Consider the following 17,277-nt stretch of genomic DNA (forward strand, 5'->3'; position numbering starts at 1 on the left):
ATGAAAGAGGTCATGGAGAATTCAAACACAACGTGAAAGAGGTCATAGGAAATTTGAAACAAAAATGGAATGAATGAGTAGAAGAATTGAAGTGTGGGAAGCATTCGATCAAGAGGGAGGCAAGATGCCACTCTACGCTTTTGAAGACCAAAGTTGTGACGAATTAAAAAAGAAACGTAGTGAAGAGCAAAACTCAATTAAGAGGGACTGTTGTAAAGTCAAATGTTATGTGTAAAACGTGAAATGTTACGAAGCGTTGTTAGTGTAGGAAGTTGCAACGGTTGCTTTGTGTCTTTAGGAAAACTACATAAGGTGGATCTTTTCTTATTTTAAAAGTTGTCGAGAATAATTGAGAAGTTTTTCACTTTTTCATTCTCAGTTTTTTCTCTACCATGCTCTGTATTTGAAGCAATGGCTTCTGGTGTAATACAAGAGCAGAACTTCAACAGCGGTTACGGAGGAAGTGATGGTGGCCGATGTGGATACGGTGGTCGTCGTGAAGGCGGTAGCGGTTACAGAGGAGGTGATGGTGGCTACGGAGGAAGTGATGGTGGCCGATGTGGATACGGAGGTCGTCGTGAAGGCGGTAGCGGTTATGGAGGAGGTGATGGTGGCTACAGAGGAAGCGGTGATGGTGGCAGTGGCTGGTAATTGAAGATAGTGTGGTTTGGTGCTGCTCTGTGTTTGGTTTAGATTTGGTTCTGTGTCACCCTTTTGGTTTGGTTTGATTCTGGTTTTAGGGTTTAGGGTTTAGGGTTTTTTAATAAGTCGTCTTCGACTGGTTTTTTGCTGATTTGTGTGATTCTCTTTGATTTTTGTTTACAGATCATTAACGATCGTGAGGCTGGAAGGTCAAGGGGATTCGGATTTGTCACCTTCAAGGACGAGAAATCCATGAGGGATGTTATTGAAAAAATAAACGGGAAAGAGCTTGATGGCCGTACCATCATTGTGAATGAGGCACAGTCCCGAGGAAGCGGCGGTGGTGGAGGAGGCCGTGGTGGCGGCAGTGGTGGTTACCATAGTGGTGGTGGTTACGAGAGACGTAGCGGTGGTTACGGATCTGGTGGAGGCGGCAGTGGCCGAGGTGGATACAGTGGTCACCGTGAAGGCGGTAGCGATTACGGAGGAGGTGATGGTGGCTACGGAGGAAGCGGTGACGGTGGCAGTGGCTGGTAGTTGAAGATAGTGTGGTTTGGTGCTGCTCTGTGCTTGGTTTAGATTTGGTTTGTTGGTTGATAATTGAGTTTCAGAGTTGCAAAGTTTAAGTCGTGACGTTTTGGTTGGTGACGTTTCATCCAAGAGTCACAAGTTCTAAGAGACACAACTCATTATGATGTAGTGTCTGTTTGTTTTCTATATAAAACAGTTCTGTTGTTGATGTATGTAACAAGTTTTAGTTGATCGAAGTTTTTATTTGTTCTTATCTTCAAAAAGAGACAAAGTTCTCTTACTCTGTTTTATTATTATCTTCTCTCAAAATTAGAACATGGTATCAGAGCTTATGTTGGTCTTGGAGCCTGTCCAAGCAAAACAAAAATAAGAAAAATTATGTTGCAAGAAGAAGAGAAAGATGGAGACAACAAACCAAGGGTGAGAAGAAGAAGAAGAAACGAAGATCAAAATAGGAAAAGATGGTGGTGACAAGAGAGAGTACTATCAACCTTCACAAACAGCACCATTATTTTCACAAGTAGTACGTGAAGCTCCAAAGGGATGAAGGAGATAAAAAATCTTCTCAAAAAGGCAATGGAGACCATAGATGTGGAGATGAAATTGTGAATGGAGAGTTCTGAAACTTTGTTCAACAATGTCTTGGTATATCACAAGGATGCAAAGAAGACATCACTCGATGAAGTTGAGAATCAGAAGATTTCTTCAACGGAACCAGACGGAGAAGCCACTTTTGAAGAGNAACTCATTATGATGTAGTGTCTGTTTGTTTTCTATATAAAACAGTTCTGTTGTTGATGTATGTAACAAGTTTTAGTTGATCGAAGTTTTTATTTGTTCTTATCTTCAAAAAGAGACAAAGTTCTCTTACTCTGTTTTATTATTATCTTCTCTCAAAATTAGAACATGGTATCAGAGCTTATGTTGGTCTTGGAGCCTGTCCAAGCAAAACAAAAATAAGAAAAATTATGTTGCAAGAAGAAGAGAAAGATGGAGACAACAAACCAAGGGTGAGAAGAAGAAGAAGAAACGAAGATCAAAATAGGAAAAGATGGTGGTGACAAGAGAGAGTACTATCAACCTTCACAAACAGCACCATTATTTTCACAAGTAGTACGTGAAGCTCCAAAGGGATGAAGGAGATAAAAAATCTTCTCAAAAAGGCAATGGAGACCATAGATGTGGAGATGAAGTTGTGAATGGAGAGTTCTGAAACTTTGTTCAACAATGTCTTGGTATATCACAAGGATGCAAAGAAGACATCACTCGATGAAGTTGAGAATCAGAAGATTTCTTCAACGGAACCAGACGGAGAAGCCACTTTTGAAGAGACAGAGTATGACGAATTAGCAAAAAGTGGTGTTGAGTTTGAAAGAAAGACGTCAACACAGAGAAGCTGCCTGTTGGATGAACAGAGCAAGACCACTTAGGAAAGGAGACGTGATGGTGTTCAAAGAGTGATACCAAACAATAAAGGAGGATGCTTACCTCATAGAAAAAATGGAGCAAAAGAGGATGTTTACCTCAGAAAAGAAAATGGAGCACTTTATGCTCNTTATGTTGGTCTTGGAGCCTGTCCAAGCAAAACAAAAATAAGAAAAATTATGTTGCAAGAAGAAGAGAAAGATGGAGACAACAAACCAAGGGTGAGAAGAAGAAGAAGAAACGAAGATCAAAATAGGAAAAGATGGTGGTGACAAGAGAGAGTACTATCAACCTTCACAAACAGCACCATTATTTTCACAAGTAGTACGTGAAGCTCCAAAGGGATGAAGGAGATAAAAAATCTTCTCAAAAAGGCAATGGAGACCATAGATGTGGAGATGAAGTTGTGAATGGAGAGTTCTGAAACTTTGTTCAACAATGTCTTGGTATATCACAAGGATGCAAAGAAGACATCACTCGATGAAGTTGAGAATCAGAAGATTTCTTCAACGGAACCAGACGGAGAAGCCACTTTTGAAGAGACAGAGTATGACGAATTAGCAAAAAGTGGTGTTGAGTTTGAAAGAAAGACGTCAACACAGAGAAGCTGCCTGTTGGATGAACAGAGCAAGACCACTTAGGAAAGGAGACGTGATGGTGTTCAAAGAGTGATACCAAACAATAAAGGAGGATGCTTACCTCATAGAAAAAATGGAGCAAAAGAGGATGTTTACCTCAGAAAAGAAAATGGAGCACTTTATGCTCATCAAAAGGAGACACCAAGCACTAAAGGAGGATGCTTACCTCAGAGAAAAATGGAGCATAAACCGGTTGATAAGATAACCGAAGAAGATATGAAAATGTTTCACGCACGAGACGTCACAGAGACGTGAATGTGATGGTGATCAAAGTAAGTCATCAAGCAAGAAAGGAGCTGCTTACGTAAGAGAGAAAAGGGAGAAGCAGCCAGTTGCAAAAGGCAATAAGAAAATAGTTCACTTAGAGAATAAAGAGTGGAAGAAGGTTGCAAGATCAGCCGATGAAGATCACGGAAAACACGTGACGTAACTCACATGGTGAAAGTTTGAAGAATACTTGGAGAAGGTTTGCACATAACAAAAAAAAAAGTGAAAAAAAACCAAAGGTTCCAACGTGAGAAATCGTCTATTTGTACAAAACAGAAGAAGGCTTCTTAGCAAAAAAGGTTTGATGTTTTTGAGAAAGAAATTCACACGGTGCAACAGCCTGTTTGAAAGAAAAAGAGTTAGCTCTAACCAGATGGAGTCATGGAGAAGAGATGTCATTAATTACCTGGAAATAGAGAAGTTCATTAAGCACAACAAGGTCTGAAAAACGTTAAAGCAAGATTGGAGTTAGTGGGAAACTCAATTAAGAGAGAGTGTTGGTTGATACTACTTTGTGTTCTTATTATTTTAATAAACATTTAAGTCGTGACGTTTTGGTTTGTGACGTTTCATCCAAGAGTCACAAGTTCTAAGAGACACAACTCATTATGATGTAGTGTCTGTTTGTTTTCTATATAAAACGGATTTGTTGTTGATGTATGTAACAAGTTTCAGTTGATCGAAGTTTAAATTTGTTCTTATCTTCTAAAAGAGACAAAGGTCTCTTACTCTATTTTGTTATTCTCTTCTCTCAAAATTATAACATGGTTCTGTGTCACCCATTTGGCTTGGTTTAAGAAGTCGTCTTTGTCTAGAACGAAATGTTAATTTGCATGTTGTTCACTAAAATTATAAGTTTCCCCCTAAACCAGACTTGACGTTTTTCTTTTCCGATCAAAAATAATTTACTCGGTTGACTTATAATTAAGTTGACCGTATAGCATATCATCTTCATACCCATGTTTTGAAAATATTTCAAATAAATCAGTAATAAGTAACATACGTAACCAAACTAAAATATGGAACTATCAGCCGATCAAGCTTTATATAATTGATCGGAGAACGTTGGTTGCACGATTTCAACCCTAACACATTATATATTTTTTTACATTTCCAAAGTGGAAAGTGATGATTACATCCCAAGGAAATTTTCAAATGTCTCTATTAACAAATGTGTGGAGGCTTATCGAATGTATACAATCTACATTTCCAGTTGGGAAGAAAGCAGATCAGAAAATAGTAGAACTATCGAGGCATTTGGTTGCCAAATTTCATGTTAACTCAAGAAGCCGAAATATTCATATCCCATTTAAAATTTTTAAAAATATAAAATAAATATTAGAATATTTGTAAATATTTGTTTCGAAAAATTTTTATATTTTTGAAAATATTAAATTCTTATAGATAATTATTAAAGTTGGACTTCGATAGAATGAACTAAAAAAACTCAAGAAGATATACTACAAATATCTATTTAAATTGAAGATATGGCACAATTTTCTATAGTCCCGAAAAAATCTCATAAGGTTGCTACAAATCTCCATCACTAAAAGGATGAACAAAGACTCTAAATAAGATAGAAGATCCTGACAATTATAATTAGGAGGAGGATCAAAGAAAACAAATTAGAAAAAAAAAACTAATGAAAATAAACACAAATAATTTTTTTTTAAACAAAAATTAGAAAAAAAATTGGAAATCAAATATTCATATCCCATTTACCATTTTAAAAAAATGAAAAAAATACTATGATCTATTATAAATATTTGTTTCGAGAAAATTTCTATTTTTAAAATTGTTATCAATATAGAGGCACTCAGTCATAACATTCGATTCTAATGAATCGAATTTACTATTATGTGATTTTGATTGTTTATCTATGGTGAGATGCTATTGATATGCTTTACTGTTTTCATGAATTGAATTTCTAACTGTATTTATAATTTTAAAATATTATTATTTTTTAAACTGATTTTAGCATGAATATAAACCTATTTTTATTGTAGTTATACCCCAATATAATGTCCACGAATGGTAAGTTATCTGATGCTAACCTACATATATTTTAAATTAATTTTGTTAATTACATTTGGTTGCGAATGCTCGCGGGTAACTCCCCTAACTATATTACTTTATATTTATATTAGAAAATCTATTTCCGTTTCTTATTATTGAAAATTAAATCATAGCGTCTCTTTTGGTCAATTTTTTTTTCATTTACATTTTTGTTAGAATTCTTTTTAGTCTTAGAATTAATGTACTTTTTGGTTTGTTAAATTAGTTGAACTATTTTGTTAAAATATATTTATCCACAAAAACGTATAAAAGAATTTAATTAGTAATGTATTTTACCACAAAAAAAAATTTAGATAACAATTATTTTAAAAAAGTTTTTGCCCGCACAAGTGTGCGGAAAACTCCCTAGTAAACCTTACTTACTTCCACAAATTTGGAAGTTTTGAAGTTCCTAAACAATAAATCAAATCACTTGCAGAATTATGTATGGGCTTTAGGCCCAACGTGTTATAATCCACAAGAAAAACTGGGCTGAAGGCAAAGCAGCCCAAATAGCTCTTCTCGGCGAGTAAAAGAGGTATTATTACATAATTCAAACATTTGTAAGAAGTTTGCGAGTGAGTGGCATTGATTCATCTGATCGTCGCTCAAAGGATAAGAAAAAAAAAAAGCGCAGAGCAAAACTGATGAAGACAGAGGAAGAAGAAGAAGAAGAAGAATGGAGATCAGCTCGCGAGGTTTTGTTGATAGTTCTTCCTTATCTTCCTTCGTTGTTCGAGCTTCTCTCCATGACTCGCGTTTCGCGATCGCTCAGAGACGCGATCAGAGATGAAACCGCCTTGTGGACAAACATCGCCGTTGAACCACCGCTGAGCTCTCGTCTTACCGATGATATTCTATCGGAAATCACTTCCAAATCCGCCGGAAAGCTCAAGACTCTGATTCTCCGCCGTTGTCTTAGGGTTACCGACAAGGGCCTCCGACGTGTGGTGGATTCGAATCCTCTCATCTCTAAGGTAACCAAATTTAGAACCCTAGAGTTTTAGATCTATCTGGAATTGGAATATGAAACTCTCTTCTCTCAGATAATTGTGCCGGGATGCTCGGGATTGACTCCAGAAGGAATCATGGAATGTGTTGTAAGCATGTCCAAGAACAATCATAAGTTGGAGACACTTCACATCAATGGTGTCAATGGCTTCACTAAACAACATCTCTCATCACTTTTGACTTACCTTTCTTCCGAGGGAGGAACGATCGACCTCGAGGTCTGTCCCAAATGCGATGAAGTAAGGATGATCCCGCCTTGCTCAAGAGAGTCATGTGTAAGTAAAACTCTCAAGTTAGAGATGATTGAGTTGAGACTCTTATAATACTACTAATAATATCATGTGTTTTCTTGGGTTGAAGAACCGGAAGCAAACGAATGAACGCAAGTGCCGGGGATGCTGGCTTTGTATCCCTAGATGTGCAGAGTGTTCTGTGTGCCTTGGACCTGAAACTGAGAGTCAAGAAGCAGCGTGTGGTAATGACGACGTTCTGTGTCTTGAATGCTGGCTTGTGCTTCCCAAGTGCAGGTTCTGTAACAAACCTTACTGCACAAATCACAGTAGTCGTCGACATGAGATTGCAACCACTGATGCTGTGGCGAGACCTTCGTTTGAATGTGAAGCTTGTTACTATAGGGCAGGTACAAACCCATATGAAGTTGACTATCAAATCTAAAAGCTTGGATTGCAACTTGTTCTCTCTGCAACTTTGTCTCTTTTTTTTTTGTATATGAAAAGCTTTGGATTGTGATATATTCAGAGACGTTCATGGAGTAAAAGTAAAAAAAAGAAAGAGTCCAAGCTTTCAACACAGGAATTAGTTTACAATCATCGATGATCTTGAAGCCGAGAACCTACAGGCTATACCCTCCATGAACTTCTTGTTAAAGAAGATGGTCAACAAAACTGGGTAGACAGCTAGACACAGAGAGAACAAAACCACCGAGCTCTTTTTTCTGTCTCTCAAGTGTTGCAAAGAAAGAAGTTAAATTTTTAGAGAAACAAGAATCGAGAGTTGTTGTTCTTTCAGAGTTTCTACAAGAATACTAAGGCAACGATCAGTAGTAGGGAGAGTAATGTTAAGTCAGCGAAAGATGCGTGAGGGTGATGATAGTACTTTGGGATACATCCAGAGGTTGTAGAGTTCGCTGAAGGGGCCAGTGCCATGGTGTTGTTTCCAAGTGTCTGATTGCTTTTCGCACTGCAAAATGTAGAGATGTCGATGCAAAAGAAGTGAGCTTGATTCGTTTGGATATTAAAATTTAATCTTTTGTGAGAAGAAGAATAAGAATGTTACCTTCCAGGGAACACGCATGTTCCTCGACCTACAGAGACAATCAAAAGAACAGAAAGTCAATTTTCAGATACAAAGGCAATAGGTATATTCATTTGCAAAGAGGTGAATGATAGTGTTCACATACTTGGATCAGTTGTGGTGACTGTAGCAACTCCTTTGAAATCACAGCTTCCTAAAGCTTTCCCCATCTTCTGGTAATAAGAATTAAACGCATAAGTGGAATGTGCAACCACATCATCGGGTTCATAACAGGACTCTCCCTGCATCAATGCAGAGCAATCGACTTTCCCTGGACCGCAAGCCCAATCTAGAGCTGCCTGAAGCATCTTTTTATCAACTTTTTCCTTCGCTATACAAAACGTTTGATTTGTTGTATCATTCGCCAGAATAGCCCCTGCACCCGCCAAACGCAAAGTGTAAACCGGAGTCCCGTTTGTATTAAACAGCCCCCAGTTCTTCTCAGATACTGGTCCTGGCCTCGAATCTTCATTGTAAAGCTCGTAAATGTATGTAGTAACTGCAGTTCCGGGGTGTTTTGGCGTTCCGGTTTTGTTGATCACGTGCTGTATCAAGTTGCTATTGTAAGTGTTTGCGTTCTCTACAGTTGCGTCGTGCTCAGACGGGCCTCCTTTAGATGGCCATCCAGATTCTGTGACCACGATTGGAATGTTGGTGAAGTTAAGATAGGACATTGCAAAATAAGCTGCGTCGACGATTGCATCAAAAACATTTGTGTAATGTAACAACGTGTTGGCGTCTACAGCTTCTTTGTTGGCTTGGAGAGGCTGAAAAAGCGCGTAGTCAAGCGGTATAACTCCATTGGACTGAACATAGTCGAAATAAGGGTAAACGTTGAGCAGCAATGGCGATCCCGTGGACTGTAGGAATTTGAGGAGAGGAACAATAACTGGATCCCAAGTCTTGTTGAAGAAAGCTTGCGAGGGAGGGAAAGAATCAAGAATGATGGCNCGCCAAACGCAAAGTGTAAACCGGAGTCCCGTTTGTATTAAACAGCCCCCAGTTCTTCTCAGATACAGGTCCCGGCCTCGAATCTTCATTGTAAAGCTCGTATATGTATGCAGTAACTGCAGTTCCCGGGTGTTTTGGTGTTCCAGTCTTGTTGATCACGTGCTGGATCAAATTGCTATTGTAAGTGTTTGCGTTCTCTACAGTTGCGTCGTGCTCAGACGGGCCTCCTTTAGATGGCCATCCAGATTCTGTGACCACGATTGGAATGTTGGTGAAGTTAAGATAGGACATTGCAAAATAAGCTGCGTCGACGATTGCATCAAAAACATTAGTGTAATGTAACAATGTGTTGGCGTCTACAGCTTCTTTGTTGGCTTGGAGAGGCTGAAAAAGCGCGTAGTCAAGCGGTATAACTCCATTGGACTGAACATAGTCGAAATAAGGGTAAACGTTGAGCAGCAATGGCGATCCCGTGGACTGTAGGAATTTGAGGAGAGGAACGATGACTGGATCCCAAGTCTTGTTGAAGAAAGCTTGCGAAGGAGGGAAAGAATCAAGAATGATGGTTGAAGAGTGCGGGGTCGATACTTTGATCTGACGGTCGAGATTGGCGGTGACGAGAGCAGCTTGGATGTATTTGAGGGCTGAGACGAGGACAGAAGCTGCATTTGATAGGCTGGTTAGGACTTCTGACCCGACAGCGATAGTGGTAATGTTGGTGGCAGGGTAATAAGCGGCTACGTTTCTAGTGACCCAGTTGGCTGCGGTTGCATTTGATTGGCTGATACCGAGAAGCTGTTCGTTTGGTACTGAGATTATAACTTGAATGCCGGTGTGAGCAAACGCGAGAAGCATTGAGCGGTCTGCGTCGTAGAGGCGTACGCGGTTGATATTTTGTGATTTGAGGAGTGCTACTACTTGTGTTGGACTTGGCATGTTTGTCACTTCCGTGCCGATATTCACACCGATTAAAGAATCTGAAATATATGACAGAACAAACTTAGCATATGCTGCGAGACATTTCACATGATAATCCGTCAACTGGTCGGTCCAATTTTCAATAAGCATTAAAACCAAATGCTAATGCAAAGAGTCAAAAATCAATTCTAAGTATGTGGAAACACAAAAAGAGAAGCCATTGGCTTGTGCGCAAAAATCGAAAATGCCCTTAGAATGAAGGGTAAGGATTCAACCAGCTCCGAGGACACTTTGGTCCAGTTAGATAGCAGAGTACTACTTGGGAAGCATATGAGCTGGGATGCAATATCTTGAGATTCTCATTCCCATTAAAAAGATGGCAAGATTGGAATAACCCCTTATTATTAAAAAAACTAAAATTTTCAATTAAAGTCTTCATCTTTAGTTCTTTACTTAGGGAAAAGTAAAAACCCTTACAGAAATGAAGAATAACCCAGAATCATCTAAAAAGAAAAAAGAACATAATAAATCCTTGAAAATATCAGACTGTTTTGGCATCAAAGGGAGACAGTTGTGGAGTTGTTACCAAAGAAAGATTTACAAAATGAAGGCACCACATTTTCTATTTAGTAAACCATAAATATTCAGTCTAACCACAGAGAGATCCTTCAAGTGAAAGAACACACAAAGAAACAGACAAACTTTTTAACCACTAAAGTAGTAGAAGAAGAAGAAGATTCTATGCAAGAGTGAGAGAAGAAACATAGAAAAAAATCAACAGATTTAATCAAGAAATGGGTTTCTTTCAGTTGATTTTTGAAGAAATTAGTTAAGAGAAGAAATTTTGTTATACCTTGGGAGAGAGCAGAACTTGCAAAGAGGAAAAGGAAAAGGAGAAGAAGGGAAGCCATTGATGGAGCTTCAAATCTTGGGAGATGCTTTGATTTTGCTTCTGAAGCATAAAGACAAGACAGGTCTCGAGGTTCTCTCTGAAGTAACCCACGAGAACAAAATCCAACCAAGACAAAAAAAAATATTTATTTAAAAATAGAAATAGCAAAAGAAAAGTGAGAGAAAATTAAGAATCAGTTCACTTCAAAAGATTTATATATAAACTGATGCCTAAAGCCTAAAGGTGGGTTTCTGATTTACTTATTTTTATTTTTATTTTTGCTGAAAAAGATGTATCGTACCACTAAATAACAATTATTTTTTTGTTCGGTGGAGAAAAATTGCTTATATTTTCGTTTAATTGAAACTACAAGCTTTTATATACTCCTACTTACCAATCACCCTTTAATAAATGTTATAGGATTCTTTTGTTGTTTTTTTCAAATTTATGATAAATAGATTTTTTTTGTCGTTGTGAATCTTAATTGTTCTCTGTAGTGGCAGTGATTCACAGTTGATTCAGTTCAACGGTCATCTATGCATTTTTTTTTAAAAAATCGTTTTTAGTTTTAATTTTGAGTCTCTACTATTTATATACCACACGAGTAATCATTTATTTTATGTGTTTTTTTTTTCTTTTGTCAACTATTTTGTGTTTTTTTCCTATAAAGAATTTATATGAGAGATTCCTTAATTATTTACAGGCTGGAACTTTTTTTTTGGGTTGCTTTTGTCAGTCTTTTTTGTTGCTCATCTTTTCTCATTTTTTCCTTGTTATATTCTTCTTGCCATTTTGGGTCGAAATAAGGTTCGTATCTCTACAAATTTTACTTGAATACATGGTCATCAATGTTGAAGATAAATCAAATAAAAATAGATATTTGTTAATATGTTAACTGATAGATGTTGTTTTAGTCTTTCAAAGCCATTAATATTTTAGTCAACATGCAAAGCCAAAAGGAAACGTTAGTCAGAAATAAACACAAATTTCTATTTTAGATTTGCTTAAACAAATGATGTAAGATTTAAGGTTTTTAGCACGCATTATTGTGTACTTATCATTTGGGCTCATAATGGGTTTATAAGTCTGGTAAGGCCCAACATTACTGTTATTCTTTTCCGGGTCGGGTCACAAGATCCGAAATTACAAGGCATTCAAAAAAATGTCTTAGTCACACAAAATTTGTTCAAATCTAAAACCCTAATAAAAAACTTAGNAGGTTGCAGATGGAGCTTCGAGAATTGTGGAATGAGAAGGGATAATGGTAAATGGCTTAACTGATTCATGAGATCTGGGGAAGGAGACCAACGAGAAGAAACGAGACCAAAGAGGAGAAGAAGAAGAAGAAGTGAAAAAGAAGGAGTAGATTTGGTCTGTTGGATCTAAGCTTATCAACAGTGGATGATGTTATTAAAGTGCAATCCTTGTCTTTATGGATTAGNGCCATTAACCAGAGTAATTTTGAGGTCGTCGAAGGTTTAAGAGACAGAATGGGCAAACCGAGCAAAGGGTGCGGCTTTGTCTTCTCTTGTTCCAACGATTATTCATCTGCGCTCATTATTTTTTTGGGTTCTAGAATGGTTTTTGTATTCGAGATTGTGAGTTTCCGATGCTTAGTTTCTGGCTTTATTTTTCACTTTCAGATCGGAAGTGACTACGAAATCTGATAAGAAGTTCGATAAGAAGCTTCAATTCTACACAAGTAAGCCCTGATTGTCTCGAAAAATTAAAGTTTTGTTCTTCTAAAAGAAAAAATCAAAATTGCAATGTCTCTGAAAACTTTGTTTTGTGAACGCAGAGGTCAAAGATACAGTTACTTCTTTGGCTGTCCAAAAGGAGATTGGCAAGGTAATCACTTAATGTTTCCCATTTGAGAAAGTTGCAATCTTTGTTTTAAAACTGTTGAGAATATTTGCTATTCTGCTACTTGAGTCCGTTTGTTTAGTTCTTTGGTGTTATTGTTCAGGCATTGTAGGAGTTTCGAATAATGAGCTTACTTCTACTAATTTAGTTTGTTGCAAATTTGAAAGCTTTGAACATTTTTTCCCATTAGAGGAAAGTATAAATCTTTGTTACAACTTGTTTGTTAGCAATACTGCAATTTGCAGGGAATTTCTAAAAATGAGCTACCTTTACTTCTACTATGGTGTTGTTTGTTTGCTATTGTTATGCATATCATTTGCTAATTAGGGTGAACTCTAATTATGGTTTGATCAGAAGAAGAAAATCCGCAGTCGTCAAAAGAAACTAAAAGCGTATGATCTCTCCAACCTCTCGGAGTTTCTTCCCGAGTTCAATGCTTTGCAGAAATCAGCTCTTCCTGCACCTGACTTGAAGATGAATTGCAAAAGGCGACAAAAGCTTGTGTATAATCTCCATTTTTCTTTGTGGTTTATTTGAACTTTCTTTAGTTGTGATATTTGCATCTGAAAGGATTGTCTTGTGTGTGTGTGTGTAGGTTGACGGAAGGGGAAAGATTGAACAAGGTTCTAGACCATCCAGCTTTCCAAGCTGATCCAATCGGTTCGATATTTCAGCATTTGCAGAGTCAACAGCCACCGGTGGAAGAGAAGCCAAAGAAGAAGACTAACACAAACGGGAGCAAGAAAAGGAATCGGAAAAAGGGAAAGGCTGATTCCATGGAAATCTAATCTTGTCCTGTAGACATAAGTTGCTTTTATGTTTTGTTTTGTTGTTTTGTTATAGTAGTAAAACAAAATCATGATTTTGGTCCTTGGACATGATGATGAGTCTTCAAATCTGATTGTTATTATTGTGCAACTTACACAAATTTTTCCATAAATATGTGCTCGAATCACAAACACAAAATCATCATCAACTACAACTTAAAAAGAGAGAAACGTAAATACTTTTTTTTTCTACGGTTCAAGCCAAATCTTCTGTGGAACATAAACAATCACGAGAGTGGTTCGCTGATCTCAAGGAGTTCATTGCAGAGACCTGTGTACACCATAGAGTCAGTTTCAATTGGTCTGAACTTGATGAGTGCTGACGGAACAAGTTCTTCGTCCTCTAAAGTTATCGGCTTCTGTCCCGGGGGTGGAGTATGCGGAATCACACGCCTTTTGACCAGCACAGGATCCAGAAGCTCGAATTGCAAACTCGGTTCTTTCAAAGCAGAGCTCACAAACTGATAAAGAAAAAACAAAAATCATCAAAAACTTTTGCCTAAAAAGACTAAAACCAGAATTGTGTGTGCCATTTTAAAGAGATATCATTTTTTTACCTCATAGAGAGTAATGGTTGGTTCCCATGGAGCAAACACACCTTGAAGCACAACTCCATCAGGAAACTGCACTCTTATCATACTTCTTTTGTATCTTCTTCTAGCCGCTTTCGCTTGCTTCTCCTTATAAGACCTTGGAATCAAAAGCTGAGACTCCGCAATCTTTTTCCTCCGTAAGTCCGCTTCTCTCTTTATTTCATCGGCTGATAGACTATAGAACGAATCAGGTACCTCTATTCTCGATGCTACGTTTTCAGAAACCGAGAAAAAGACACGAATCTGAACCAAGAAACCAAAAGAACAACACTCTCAGATCAATTCACAAACTAAAAAACAGATTCTTTCCCAATCTAAAGACCTTAACGACTCAAACGATTCATAACCAACACTGTGATTAAGCAAAGAACTCTTACCTCTCTATCAATCTTTTTTGGAGCCACTGGTTCCACAACCTGAGCTGAAGATACTGACTTCTCATCATCTTTCCTAGGCATCTCAATCTTTCTGTTTTCAAGAAATCCAACAACTTTACTGATCAGTTTCGATTGTTCTTCTCCAGGAACATCCATAACAGCCCAAATCTCATCATTTTCCTCTTTCAACTCAAATCCAACCAACTCAAGAAGCTCAACACCTCCGGCAACATCACCAACAGCTTCTTTAATCTTAGCGTTACTCATTCTAATCTTTCTAAACTTAGCATTCTCAGGTTCTTTAACTATGTTCTTAAACAACCTAAGCAAAACATCAACCGAGCTCTCACTTGGCTTCCCAGAGAGATACACAACCACAAGCTTCTCAATTTCAGATATATCATTATCATTATTATGATCCTTCTCAAGTGAAGATTCTTCTCCGTTAGTGTTTCCATTTCCAAGACAGCTCTCGACATGAACAGAGACTTCTTCCTCTGAGGTAAATGCATTTTTACAGATCGGACACTCGAACATATTCAGAGAGTATCCGTTCTGAGATCTGTTCGAAGACGTTATGAACGCACCGTACGGGTCGAACCCGTCTTGCGGAGGAGCACGAACCGGGTCAGGATCCGGGTTTTTCGTAGACCCACTAATAATCTTCTGATCGGAGGATATGGGTTTGTCAGGCAACTGCGTCGGCGTCGGAGTCGGATTCGGATTTGGTTTGGGTCTAGGAGTGGGATTGGTAGGAGCTTGGGAAGAGTTAAACCGGTTATGAATCGGGTTAACGGGTGGTGGTGCAGAGGAAGAAGAAGAAGAAGATCCGAGAACTCTACCTGGGCCTTTGAATTTGCCAGAGGAAGAAGATAAACTCACTTTTTTCATGAACCCTTTTAGCTTATCTTTAACGTCATCCATCTTCTTCTTCTTCTCCGTGTAATCTCAAGCTAAAAACAAAGTACAAATCTGTGTCTGAAAAATCAGAGAATGATCTGTTTTGTTCTCCGGNTTTCCTCTTTCAACTCAAATCCAACCAACTCAAGAAGCTCAACACCTCCGGCAACATCACCAACAGCTTCTTTAATCTTAGCATTGCTCATTCTAATCTTTCTAAACTTAGCATTCTCAGGTTCTTTAACTATGTTCTTAAACAACCTAAGCAAAACATCAACCGAGCTCTCACTTGGCTTCCCAGAGAGATACACAACCACAAGCTTCTCAATTTCAGATATATCATTATCATTATTATGATCCTTCTCAAGTGAAGATTCTTCTCCGTTAGTGTCCNAAAATTACTAATTTGATATTTCTCCATTAGCCTTGGTTTTTTTTTTTTTTCTCTCTCTTTTAAAACTCTTTAATTTTGAAGAAGTTGAATTTTCTATTGCGTAATTTGTGGGTAATTTTTCTGTCATGTTACAGTTATACCAACGGGTTAGGTTCCCTGATGTTGTTCCAAACATTCCATGAAGAGAATGGCTTCTGAACCTTACCTAGTTATCTTCTATTATCCACACTGTGCTATTACTTGACGTAGAGAGATGAATGGTGGTGATATATATAGGCATATAAAAGAATCTGTTTTTTTTCTAACATTCCAACGGAGAGATTCTAACGATGCAGTGTCACATTTGCCACTGGCACATTTTTTTAGCAACCCTTGTTTCACATAAAATAACGTTGAAGATAAAGGAAATAGTATATATAACAATGTTTGATCCACAGAAAAATAAAATAGTGTTGCTGCTTCTTTCTGGCCTAGGATAATATCGAACGCATAAAATGAAAAGAAATACAAAAGAAGTTAAATACTTCAAACAAATTTTAATCTACTTTAGAACCTAAAAAGGGGGGAATAATTGATGATAGACAGTGCGTCACGTAAGCCGATTGTTCCACCAATTATGCTTTTGTTTCCCCTACTTTTTTGTATGAAACATAATGATACTAAATATTCATATTTTATAGTATGATATGATTAGTATCTAATTCAATCAACTATACCTACCATTTGAGACATTGTATTTTACTTTAAGTCATGGTGGATGTTAGAACTCGTTGTGATGAGTTAAGATTAAATGAAAGGGGGTTTCAGAACTTAGTTGTATAAAACATGAATCGAAAAATAAAAATAGAATTGTTTCATTGATTATAATAGAAATGGATACACTACCTCCTAGGTTTTACTAGTGAGAATGCGCTGAGTAACTATTTTGAAAGAAATTTATATATACTGGAAAAAAAAACGTATACACTACAAGAAAACAAGCTATTTACGAGGGAAGTTTTCCTAACGATTCCCTCGCAAATAGCCTATAGCAAGGGATTTGCGAAGAAAGACAATCCCTCGCAAATCGCTTCTCGCAAATTAAAAATCTCGTAAATCCCTCGCAAAATTTACGAGGAAAATCTTCCGTAACATATCCCTCGCAAAATATGTCTAGTAAATTCCTCGGAAAAATTGCTATAGATTTGCGACATTTTTAAAAGTAATTATATATTTGTTGTCCCAAAAAGAAAATTATATTCATGCTATGGATTTGCGAGGGACCATAAATAATTATAAAAGAAATATAATTAATAATCTTTAAGAAACTACGTTAATCTATTTAAAATTTGATAATGTTACCAAAATAAAGAAAATAATGATTTTTCTTTATTGAATAAATAATGATTTCTTTTATTAAAAATTAATTAAAAAAATACAGATTTATATAGACATATATTATGTATTGTCGATGATTGTGGTTTGCGGCGGAGGCAAAGGTGAATAGCGCCAGAAGATATGATGGCAAAGGGAGATCGGGAATATGGTGGCAGAGAGAAGAGGCAGCAGCAGAGGATATGAGATGCGACGGCTTATAATATGAGACGCAACGACGGAGGATGAGATGCAACGGTGGTGAACTTTTGATATGTAGTGGTGAACGACGGCGAGAACTTCGAGCTGTGGTGGTGGTGAACAGC

General features: G+C 37.4%; 6 protein-coding genes across 8 annotated transcripts; 4 read left to right on the top strand and 2 right to left on the bottom strand.

The window, feature by feature from the left end:
- On the top strand, positions 254 to 905 carry LOC109125167 (glycine-rich RNA-binding protein-like). Its single transcript, XM_019230193.1, has 2 exons — positions 254 to 647; positions 826 to 905. Coding segments are annotated over exons 1-2 (237 nt in total). The 5' UTR covers positions 254 to 411; the 3' UTR covers positions 827 to 905.
- LOC104714875 (glycine-rich RNA-binding protein 8-like) lies at positions 829 to 1,404 on the top strand (the record flags this gene model as incomplete). The annotated part of the gene is made up of 1 exon (XM_019230194.1): positions 829 to 1,404. A coding segment is annotated over one exon (351 nt), but the record flags the coding sequence as incomplete, so codon positions are not given.
- LOC104710090 (F-box protein SKIP28-like) lies at positions 6,130 to 7,377 on the top strand. Its single transcript, XM_010426632.2, has 3 exons — positions 6,130 to 6,535; positions 6,605 to 6,844; positions 6,930 to 7,377. The coding sequence occupies exons 1-3, from the start codon at positions 6,206 to 6,208 to the stop codon at positions 7,242 to 7,244; spliced, it is 885 nt and encodes a 294-aa protein (XP_010424934.1). The 5' UTR covers positions 6,130 to 6,205; the 3' UTR covers positions 7,245 to 7,377.
- On the bottom strand, positions 7,498 to 10,834 carry LOC104710092 (glucan endo-1,3-beta-glucosidase 3). 2 transcript variants are annotated; one of them, XM_019230374.1, is made up of 5 exons: positions 10,606 to 10,834; positions 9,402 to 9,811; positions 7,990 to 8,833; positions 7,866 to 7,893; positions 7,498 to 7,769 (listed from the first exon to the last, which is right to left on the bottom strand). In XM_019230374.1, exons 1-5 carry the CDS (start codon positions 10,661 to 10,663, stop codon positions 7,604 to 7,606), a joined length of 1,506 nt encoding a protein of 501 aa, XP_019085919.1. In that variant the 5' UTR covers positions 10,664 to 10,834; the 3' UTR covers positions 7,498 to 7,603. The 2 variants fall into 2 exon arrangements, with proteins under 2 accessions (XP_019085919.1, XP_010424935.1); XM_010426633.2 differs by having other exon boundaries at positions 7,990 to 8,490; positions 9,059 to 9,811.
- LOC104710093 (putative ribosome biogenesis protein slx9-like) lies at positions 12,093 to 13,427 on the top strand. 2 transcript variants are annotated; one of them, XM_010426634.2, is made up of 5 exons: positions 12,093 to 12,154; positions 12,288 to 12,346; positions 12,443 to 12,492; positions 12,862 to 13,010; positions 13,103 to 13,427. In XM_010426634.2, exons 1-5 carry the CDS (start codon positions 12,135 to 12,137, stop codon positions 13,293 to 13,295), a joined length of 471 nt encoding a protein of 156 aa, XP_010424936.1. In that variant the 5' UTR covers positions 12,093 to 12,134; the 3' UTR covers positions 13,296 to 13,427. The 2 variants fall into 2 exon arrangements, with proteins under 2 accessions (XP_010424936.1, XP_010424937.1); XM_010426635.2 differs by having other exon boundaries at positions 12,865 to 13,010.
- LOC104710094 (plant UBX domain-containing protein 2) lies at positions 13,392 to 15,312 on the bottom strand. The gene is made up of 3 exons (XM_010426637.1): positions 14,305 to 15,312; positions 13,892 to 14,170; positions 13,392 to 13,795 (listed from the first exon to the last, which is right to left on the bottom strand). The coding sequence occupies exons 1-3, from the start codon at positions 15,226 to 15,228 to the stop codon at positions 13,562 to 13,564; spliced, it is 1,437 nt and encodes a 478-aa protein (XP_010424939.1). The 5' UTR covers positions 15,229 to 15,312; the 3' UTR covers positions 13,392 to 13,561.

This window comes from Camelina sativa, chromosome 9 (genome assembly GCF_000633955.1).
Source record: "Camelina sativa cultivar DH55 chromosome 9, Cs, whole genome shotgun sequence".
In the NCBI taxonomy this organism is placed as follows: Eukaryota; Viridiplantae; Streptophyta; class Magnoliopsida; order Brassicales; family Brassicaceae; genus Camelina; species Camelina sativa.